General features: G+C 44.0%; 1 protein-coding gene across 1 annotated transcript; it reads right to left on the bottom strand.

Annotated features, from left to right (window-relative positions):
* Window positions 1-2,385: 2,385 nt before the first annotated feature.
* On the bottom strand, window positions 2,386-10,146 carry LOC109786628 (auxilin-related protein 2). Its single transcript, XM_020345205.4, has 8 exons — window positions 9,228-10,146; window positions 6,501-8,031; window positions 6,298-6,421; window positions 6,119-6,216; window positions 5,903-5,968; window positions 5,614-5,703; window positions 3,304-3,480; window positions 2,386-2,972 (listed from the first exon to the last, which is right to left on the bottom strand). The coding sequence occupies exons 1-8, from the start codon at window positions 9,770-9,772 to the stop codon at window positions 2,934-2,936; spliced, it is 2,670 nt and encodes an 889-aa protein (XP_020200794.1). The 5' UTR covers window positions 9,773-10,146; the 3' UTR covers window positions 2,386-2,933.
* Window positions 10,147-10,378: the final 232 nt, after the last annotated feature.

Genomic DNA, 10,378 nt, shown 5'->3' with positions numbered 1-10,378 from the left:
CATGGCAAAGTGTGAACAACACTCGGACTGAACTCAAGCAAAGGGTATAATCTAGGTAGAAATAATATTGCTCAACAATGGGAAGGTATTCATAAGCAATACCTACACCAGTTTTTCTTCTAGAAACAGAATTGAGAACAATGAGGTGGTGAAACATAGAGCAAGTATTGTAGCACAAGGGTTCACGCGGATACCCAACTATTCTCCAGAGGTGGAATCTCTTTCCGATAACTAATATCATTGGCAGTACAAAATCATCTATCTCTGCAGTTGATAGATGTAGTGATCACATACCCATGTGGCTCACTAGATTCAGACATATATGATTGATTTTCGATGTAATCTCACTCCTGAATCGAAATGCAAAACGCAACATACACTGTGTAAAAACCAATAAGTCACCATATGACTTATTGTTGTCGGTACATTTTGGTACAACCGACATAGTGAGTTCCTTATACACAAGGATTACTCCTATAATGATGATTACCCATGCATGTGTGTCATACACAGGGATTACTCCTGCAATGACGAAGCACATGATCATATTAATGGCGGGTTTTGAGATGAAGGATTGGGTAAAACCTCGAGCACCTTCACTCATACATTATGGTACACTATGATGTCTATATCCAAAATATATTGGAGAAATTCATTGTGGACAAATCTTATACATCCATAACTCACATGGCTTCATTCTCTAGACGTAGAGAAAGATCCATTAAAATCATGAGTTGATGGGAATGAGATATTGGGACACAAAGTTCCATATCCTTGTGCCATTGGACCCACCAAACACAATTGGTTGGGAGTCAAGAATATCTTTCGATATCTCCAAGGCATCAAACATTTTGTCCGAGCCTTTCAGTTTCAGAGAAATCTGGACACCAATATCATTGGATCCATTGGTCAGATCCCTACTATGCTAGATCATAGACAAGCTTTGTGTTCCAGCTAGGTGTGGTAGCCATCCCATGAAGGACTTCGAAACAGACCTTGTGGCTACATCCACCAACCATTATCTCAAAGATAATGTTGCTTGTGTTGTCTAGATGCAAACGGGTTACATAGTAAGCAATATCACTATAGTGCTCATCTTGCAAATCAAATCACGTGACAACCTCATTAATTTGTCTATGAAGTCTCTACCAACTTGAACATTTCAGAAACATGTTCATGGAATTGGTATTCAACGACTTCAGGATTTGCAAGTATCAGGGGGAGTATCTTCCTGAATTACTCCTATTCAAAGCATCATATTATACTCTTTTTCCCTTTATGAGTTTACTTTTATAGGTTCTCATCAAGGTTTTTAATAAGGTAATATCAACATGAGATCATATGTCATACTTTCTGTTTTCCCCACCGGGGTTTTTAGGAAAGTATACACGACATATTTATTGTCCTCTAAACTCTATGGATTTTCTCATATCGAGTTAAAAGAGACAATTATTATGATATGTCATATCATTTTCTCCTTATATTTTTTTCCCACTGGGTTTTAAAGGAGTTTTCGATGATATATCAGATCGCACTCTTTTTCCTTATGAGCTTTCCCTCAAAGTTTCTCATAAAAGGTTTTAACGATGCGACATATGCAATACTTTCTATTTTTCCCCACTTGGGTTTTTAAAGGAAAGTATACAAAGCATATGTATTGTTCTCCAAACTCACCAATGAGTTTTCTCCTTTCTCAAAGGCTTTCTCATATGAGTTATCACGGAGACAATAATTATTATATGTTGCACTTTTTCTCCTTATTATTTTTCCCATTGGGTCTAAAGGAGTTTTAGCAACATATCTGCTCTATTCTCCTCATATTTTTCCCACATGGTTTTTGGGGGAGACTCTCAAGATTATACGGAAGATTTCTCAAGATGGAAGATCTATGTACAAGAAGTTTTCAATGATGAAACGTTCAAGGAGCGGTGTTGTACAAGGGGGTGTTAGGAATTAATTAGTAGATTAATTAGCACATGCTAATTAATGAATAGTCATTAGCAAAGGGGTGTGTCCAACCTCGAACAGTCATATCTCTTCTCTCTTTCTATTGCCAACAAGCACGTGTTCTGGAGGGATGTCTCTGAACAGACACCTCTTCTTTCCACCTCTTCCAGATGTATATATAGTTGAGAATCAATGGAAACCAGGACTGATTGTCCTTTCGCTTTCAATCTTGTTTTACTCTAACAATATTTAAGTGTGGGAACAATTTCTGACTGATAAACAAGTAGTACTACTATGTATATGTATCACTTTGCATTTGTTTATTTCTGATGACAGCTGGTGGATCGTGGCATATTTACTCAGCTACATAGGGCAATTTGAACCAATTCCGAGGAACAAGGAAACCAAACGCCTGCTCGGTAAACAGGGCAAACCAGCTACCCAAAATTCCAGATCAACTTTATACAGAATCACAGGGAAAAAAATCACTAGCAGTTCCCAATAAACAGCACAACATAACGTATGACAGTGGCCATGGCAACAAACAGGTGACAAGCCATGAATCCATATAACATTGGCCTTCCCAAAGTAAAATGAAGCACATTGGACCCCAAAAATCACAACACCGATCCCGCTCCGCTGCTACACACAACCCACCATCAACCGAGCAAAAAGGACGCTAATATACACCTACTGGTTGAAGGCCCGCTGGCATGTAGCAGCTGTGAATAGTCGTCGAATCAACACATGCACAAGGTGGAAGGAAGAAGATGGATGCAGTAAGCAAACAGCAATACAATAACAAATAATGGCGGGTGGGGCTTTCACTTGATCACTTCATTGTTTCCCCTGATGGCATGACCGGCCGCTCCAGCTTGGACGTTCCTCCTTGAGCACCTCAAGCAGTCAAAGCAGGTGATGATGAGCGGTGGGCGGACTTCTCCTCGAGTACCTCACGCAGGTGAAGATGGTCCTCATAGTAATGTCTAGAAGAGCTCTTCAGAGTTAAATTTGTTCCAGGCCTCCTGTTTAATGCATGTAGAGAGAAGGGTTAATAAAAATGTTGGGGAACGTCAAAGGTTATTTCTGCTCTGGTGTATCACAAAGATTAATAAAAATGTATACTTATTCAATCTTTGTGATTGATTCAATCTTGGCATGTAGAGAGGAGGGTTAATAGAAATTTCTCACATAGTATAAATCGCAAAGATTGAATAAATATTCTACACAATATTTAGATACTATATATAGGATTCAGCAACATGCAGGGTTTTCGTCTAGTATATGCAGCTTTAATGTACACATCCTGAGCTAAAGAAAGCATCATACTGGTGTGAAACAGATAAGTTAACAAACCTTAAGAAGATCAAAAACCTTCTCGGCGATATATTTCTGCTGTAGATTTGCACCCTTTTGTTGCACCTTATCAGGATGGATGCACAAAGTTGCCTTTCTGTACACCTTTTTAACCGCAGCAGCAGTGATCAGATCTGTTAGGGATACAGGCTGCCATCCACATTCTGGCCAAAGTACCTGTTTAGAAATAATACATGGATCACCACCGGGAAAAACACAACTTTTCTGGCTTATCCTATAATGCAATTCCATGTGCATAATTAGTAGTGTATGCTTTGACTGTTGATAGCAAAGAGTTATTGTTTGAAAGAAGCTCGAACACAGCTATAACAACAGCAGAGAACATAACCACAAACATGTTTCAGGTGGAAGAGAGAGAGAGAGAGAGATTGCATCCACATCATCTATATGGCTGTATTTCAAGTACAGCTCACAGCAAAGGATTTTAATTGTTTTATATGTGGCATGAAAGGTATTATACTTTGTTGCTGTTTTAACACATTCTTGGGAAAAATTATAGTTTAATCAGCAAATATGAAATGCAGATCACATTGTTGCTACAAAGATGGTATTGCAGCACATTTACCAAAATGATTTTAAGATATGTACTGCAATTGGTATTAGGCTTTCCGGCTAACTGATCGGTGCATGCAACTCTATGGTATCAGAGCCTACGTTCTCTTTGTTCTCTTCCCAGCCACCACAACCCCAGCTGCCTATTATATACCTCTTCCAGGTTCCAGCTGCGAGCGCTCTCCACCCACCCCTCCTTACCCACTCCTTCCCGTGGACCACCCTCCTCTTGGCTAACGGATATGTGCCTCCACTGCTGCCCTCTGTCATTATCTACGTGCAGAATGCTTCTGCCATATCAAACAGTTGCGCCAGCCGGTGAATTGAACCGATGCCTCTGCATCATTGGGCGCTTGTGTCTTCCTCGGGGTACATCCTCTCCGCCCATGCACCGGCACACAATGACCGAACCATTCTAGCCCCCCGAGATGGGGGGCACGGTCATGCCCTCATCTGGCTGCACACCTCTGGGATCAGACCTCTGCCATCTCATCTCAGGCCACCGCCTCACTGGTCATCTTCTTAGACGCATTCGTGAAATAAGCCCAGTTGACCACAGTTCCTCTATTAATCATGCTCCGCTGTCCACCTTTTGGCACACAAGTTTTATCCCTTTCAGATTCATGATATCTCACCACGAGTGTTGGCTGCACAGGAGATGGAAAGTGGAACAGAGACTCGTTCACTGGTGATTCTGATTCCAGACTACTGAGCAAATCTATGCTCTGCTTATTGGAAAACCATCTCACAGAGATGCTATGCTCCTAACAGAGGACAATGACAAGTTTGCTCTTTGTATGCTTATCGCATGTTTATCATTAAGCTTCTTAGAATACCTTTGCCCTTGTACAATCTTCCACGCTAATTCTCAGTATGCAAATTTGCCTGTGGAAGCGTGCAAGATTGTCATGGGAATATACTCTAAGAAGCTTAATGATAAATAAGTGGCCGATATACCTAGAGCACTATTGATGTCCGCAGCAGAGTAGTCCCTAATATGAGATGGTTCCCAGCAACAAGTATGCAGAGGATAGGTTTGCTCAGGAGTTCGGAATCAGGGTCAGCAGTGCACTACTCTCTGTTCCAGCCCATGTGCAGCCTCCACCCATGATGAGATATCATGAATCCAGAAAGGAGAAAACTTGTGCACCAAGGTGTTGGAAAGTGGAACAAAGATTGGCATGAAAATTATTAATGGAGGAAAAATAGTCAACTGGGCTTGTCTGAGTTTTTCACAGAGTGAGGAAAGAAGACAACCAACCAAGCGATGGTTTTTGGCGGAGACCATTGGTGGCCAAATGAGGAGATGAGTGGAGTTGCATGCACCAGCCAGTTCATGCAAAAGCCTAAGTCAATGAGGACACACTGGGAATACAGTACATTTAAGCATCAGCAAATAATCAAAACTATACAATGCCATGACTGGTCACTTGGTCAGTTCAGCAAAAAAATAGTTTAGTGAAACATGCAGTTAAGACTTGGATTGCAGGAATCTGAATGCTCAAACAAATACCCTCGGAACAAAATTTAGACAAGAGAAACTATGTGTTGACCATAACGTATTGCAAACTTACAGGATAAATAACCACATTAAGAAATTGAACGACAAAATAATATATTCGAGTAGACAATGCAAAAGCACATATGTAGCTTCTGTTTAAAAGAAGAATAGAATGAACAGAGAATTGACAGAAATAACTAAGAATTGCCTCAAATTTTAGCAGTTCAAGGACTCACATATTGCATAGTTGATAGCAGTGCCCGCAAATTGCCTTCTTTTCCAGCAGCCCATCGCTTAATCTCAAAGTCTAAACTTTCCGAAATTCTCTGGAATTAACAGACATCACAATTAGAAGTAAGGAGATAGCCATTAGCAGCCAATAACAAGCATCTAATGGGACAATAACACACTTCACTGACAGGCAACTGCCATAGTGTATAAAAATATATGGAGACTGTATTACGTGCTGTTTACTAGAGGCCAAAAGAAGAAAAATTGGCTCATGTGTCATGACAGAGTACTTACATCTCTTTCTGCCTGCTCTCTTTGAACATTCATGTCCCGTTCATTCTTCTCAGCCAGAGCTTTTGCCTGCATACGTAGTAAAGTTAAAAATCAGCTACGATTCAAACATTTATGCATGCATCGCAATTCCACCATCATAGAGAAAATGTACAATCAACTATGAACAGCAACAAATTTTGGCAGAGAGCAATCCTTATTGGAATTATATCAACATACCGCTCGTTCACGGGTCCGTTGATGCCGCTCCAACCTAGCACGTCTTCTCTCTTCACTCTCTCCTTCAACTGCTTGAAACTCATCAGATGGCACGGGAGCTAAAAGAACATAAACCAATCAAATGAAGATTTATAACTGGCAAACTTCAAAATAGTACTCCTGTTACGGATAATTAGTACCTCCTCCAAATATCGCGGATAGGTCATCCGTAAAATTTGTTGTAGATGATGCCTTCCGCATAGATGATGCTGAAGCAGAGGTTGCTGACGCTCTACTTTGACTTTGAGCATTAAACGTAGGATCCTGAAATTTCCACAATTAGAAAAACACTAGCAAAATATTACCATAAAAACAACTATTGCATGAAGATTGTTGTAATCACCACTGTTGGAGCCCTTTGCTTAGGTGCACTGTTTGCTCGGGCACCCATACCAAAAAAGGACTCAAGGTCATCTGGTTTACTCTGTTTTTCTCTTGCCGCTGCTGCCGCTGCAGAAGCAGCGTGCCTCTCTCGAGCCTCAGCAGCTTGCCTTTCCCGAACCTCAGCTGCAGCCTTTTCCACTGCTGCTCGGTCAGCTCTTCTCTTTGCATCTTGTTGAACTCTCTCAACAGCAGCTCTTTCTGCTGTAGCCCTCTCCCTGGTTTGAGCAGCAGCCTTCTCCTTAGCTTCAGCAGCAGCCCTATCAGCTCGGTCTCTAGCATCCACTGCAGCTCTCTCACGAGCTTCCTGCTGAGCTCTTTGCACAGCAGCCCTCTCATTACGTAGGCGTGCTTCCCTCTCTGCTTTTGCACGTGCTTCGATAGCTGCTCTTTCCCGTGCCTCCTTTGTAGCCCTCTCCACAGCTTGCCTACCCCTCCCTCTTTCTCTCTGTTGCTCAAGCTCCCTCGCTTCTTCAAGTCTTCTTTGTTCTCTCTCCTTTTCCACCCTTTGTCTCATCTCTTTCTCCCTGTCTAGTTTCTCCTGCCTCTCTCTCTCTTCCCGATCCTGTGCATACGACCTTGCTTCATCATCCTGTTCCTGTTGTTCCCTATTTCTAAGCTTTGCATCACGTTCTCTCTCTCGTACTTCCTTAGCATGCTTGAACTTAGCCTCAGCTTTGTCCATGGCTTCCTTCATAGCAGCTGCAGATGCCGCCGCCGATGAATTCCGCTCAGATTCATCCTCATAAAAAGGATTTGCATTGTCATAAGCTGATTTCTGAGGTTTGCCCATGGCAAATTCTTCTAATTCATCCATCGAAGAACTTTTGTTATGGTTGTAGTTTTGGGTGGAGTGCCGCAGATAATCATCATCCCTTCGTTTTGCTCTTGATCCATGCGGTTTTTGCTTAATTGCAAGAGATGGTGGTGGTCTTGAAGGTGGTGGGGCACTCGTTGGCTGTGTGAAGAGGGGAATCTCAGAAACTGTAAGCCATATCTCATCCTCAGACTCATCTGATCTTGGTGACCGGTCATCCATACCATTCCCACTGTATTTCTCGGAACCTGGAGCACCACTATCAACATGAACATCAGAATATTTGGCAGACTGTGACTGTGGAAAAATATTTTCGAAGTCCTCCACAGAAGGTTGTTGGGCTGACTTTCTTTTCGGAAAATTTTGCACAGGGCTCGAGTCTCGGACCTTGGTTGATCCGTTGCTACCTTTAGAGTCATCACTCAAATTTGTGGTAAACAAAGGTTCTGATTTGGGGACCTGATTGAATGCGCTAGAATCCTCAAATAGACCACTGTCAGCAGCAGTTTTTACTTGAGATTTTGAATGCCTACCCAATTCATCCAAGGGATCCGAGAATATCCCAGAGGATTGACGGGCTGAAGTAGAAGTTGTTTCAAAAGAAACAAAAGGGTCGCTTGCCATGCTAGCTGGCTGAGATGTAGGCACCTTCTTTTCTTTAGCACCAGCAGTTTGCCTGAGATCGTAAAAATGAGAACGTTACAAACTGGATCCATTTGTAAGGAAGTAAACATCTATCGAAGTAAAAAAGGTGGAAAATAACGAAAATCTTTGATCAATGTAGTTTTTGCCTAATCACAAGAGATCCATGTAACATAACAGGCAACAAGTTCATAACCTCGTCAACTTTGTTGCATAACCCATTTGAAATTGCATTAATAAATTGAATCAAATCAAATTTCCTATTTTTTCTCTGAAAGCTCAAAAATCAAAGTGAACTCGCACAAAGTACGGATAGGCCTCACAAATCCATGTACCAATGTAACAGAATTCACATTAGTTGGTATTTAATCTGAATGGCAAAACGAGGGGAAAAAGTGGTTGGCTTTTTGCCTACTTGTGGATAACTTGCATCTGTTACGAACAACATGATGCAAAGTGCAAACTGATCAGGGAGCTTTGCAATATAATTAAAAATTACTAAATCGTTCAGCTTTACATACATCAGATCATTTATAATAATCTGTTTCATTAGGCAAACCAAACTCCAAATAATTTTACCAACTTCTATTATAATTTGCTCAATCGAAGTTGGCACACCCCTCAAATCATAAGCCGCTGCACTGTGCTCCAATATTTTCCGTATAATCTGCCCCTTACAAATTTAAAGTTCATCAATGTCAACTGATTCTACTAAATTAAAAAGAAACTATCATGCATTAGAAAGCACGAAAAATACAATGTACCAAAACATAATCTCAATTTGATCAAACTTGTGTTGCATAGGCGCCTAAGACATGCAGCTAGAACATGTACAGACTGGTCTAAGATCTATCCAAATTACCTACAGCTAACCTAACATAATGCATGTAGGGATGATGCAGGCCCAAGTGAATCAGCGCAGCAGAGCTCTAAAACAGACCATAAATGCATTCCTGACTGAACCTGTGTAATACCAATGCAAACCTATTACATATTGGCAAGTTACAGATTCTACTCAACGCAACATTCGGTAGATATGCGCATATGACTGCATAATTTGCCCAGCTCGATAACTTCTACATGATCCTCCCGTTTCCCATTAGGCGAGTACCAACAAAAGCTTTGGGTTGATCTGTCTCAAGACTACTATAACAACATACATTCCTATGTTCCACACAGAGATAATGTACCGTCCTTTATATCGAAAAAATTGCAGATAAAAGCACCTACCTTTGCTTCACCGGGCTGCTCCTGCCAATCCCCGCAAACAAATCATCAAACCCCGCTGAGGCGGCTGCTGGCCCGGGCTTCCACTTATCTTCCGGCACCTCCCTAGCCTCTGACTTGGTTCCGAAACCAGCGAGCAGGTCGTCGTCTGCAGGGGCCGGCGCATGGTTGCCCGCAAAGACGTCGTCGTAGCGCACCGAGGAGCTCTTCACACCGGGGACCCCGTCAAAGATATCGTCGTCGTAGACTGGCTTATCGAACACGGGCATGGACGAGTGCTTCGGCTTGGGCGGCGCGGCGGACGCAGAGGGCTCCGCGAAGGAGTCGAAGATGGAGTCGATGGAGGTCGGCTGCGTGGGCTTGGGCGGCGGCGCAGAGGACGGGGCCCCGAAGAGGTCGTCGTAGGAGGGGGCGGATGGCGCGGCGGATCTGGTGCTGTCCCAGGCGGATCCAGAGGACGGCGCGGCGCGGGCGGCCGACATGGGCGCAGCCTTCCCCTTAGGGCGGAGGCCGAAGTCGCGGGCCAGGATGCCCTGGAAGTCGTCCATGGCGGCCGCGATGGCAGGAGGATCGCTGGATCTGGGGCGCGAGCACCCGGCGCAGGAGCTTCGTGCCCGCTGGGGATTGGCTCCTTGGACCACTAGACGACGAGGGTGTGAACAGAGCGAAGAGGCGCGGTGGTTCTGGGGAGGGGGCAAGAGGTCCCAGGCCCCAGATATCTATCGATCGGATGAATGGGGAGGCGTAGCCGGCGCCTGGGTCGCCGGAGACGCCGCCGTCGAGGTCGCCGGCGACGGGAGAGGGGAACAGGAGAGGGGGAGAGGGGGGGGAGGACTTGTCCCACGCGTCTGTCTTGGTGGGATGTCTGGCGAGAGGGCCCGGAGGGAGCGGGACTACGTGAGCGTATATCATTGGGGCCCGTGCGGCCACCGCCATGCGGGCCAGGGATAAAAGGCAACGCACGCGCTAGGCTTACACGCTGAGAGTCAAGATGATCCACTGACAGGTGGATCGGAGCTTCGTTCTCGTCCCGCATGTCAGTGACGCGTGCCGAGGTGGATGGTGTCACGCAGAGGACGCGAGCGCGTCGGTGGTCTCGTCGTCGGATTCTCGGAGCGCGCGAGCCGGAGGGAAGGAAGGAAGCGGGGGATTCG

Source organism: Aegilops tauschii, chromosome 5, assembly GCF_002575655.3.
Source record: "Aegilops tauschii subsp. strangulata cultivar AL8/78 chromosome 5, Aet v6.0, whole genome shotgun sequence".
Taxonomy (NCBI): Eukaryota; Viridiplantae; Streptophyta; class Magnoliopsida; order Poales; family Poaceae; genus Aegilops; species Aegilops tauschii.
Note: the sequence above shows the minus strand (reverse complement) of the source record. Positions and strands in the feature narration are given on the sequence as shown.

Bases quoted from the DNA above. Each gene is read 5' to 3' on its own strand.
- LOC109786628 (XM_020345205.4), bottom strand. From the start codon at position 9,772: ATGGACGACTTCCAGGGCATCCTGGCCCGCGACTTCGGCCTCCGCCCT. The intron at 5,969-6,118 runs GTATGTTGATAT...CTACGTATGCAG, and splicing joins AACGGACCCGTGAACGAGCG to GCAAAAGCTCTGGCTGAGAA. The intron at 3,481-5,613 runs GTGAGTCCTTGA...ATTTCTAAACAG, and splicing joins TGCTATCAACTATGCAATAT to GTACTTTGGCCAGAATGTGG.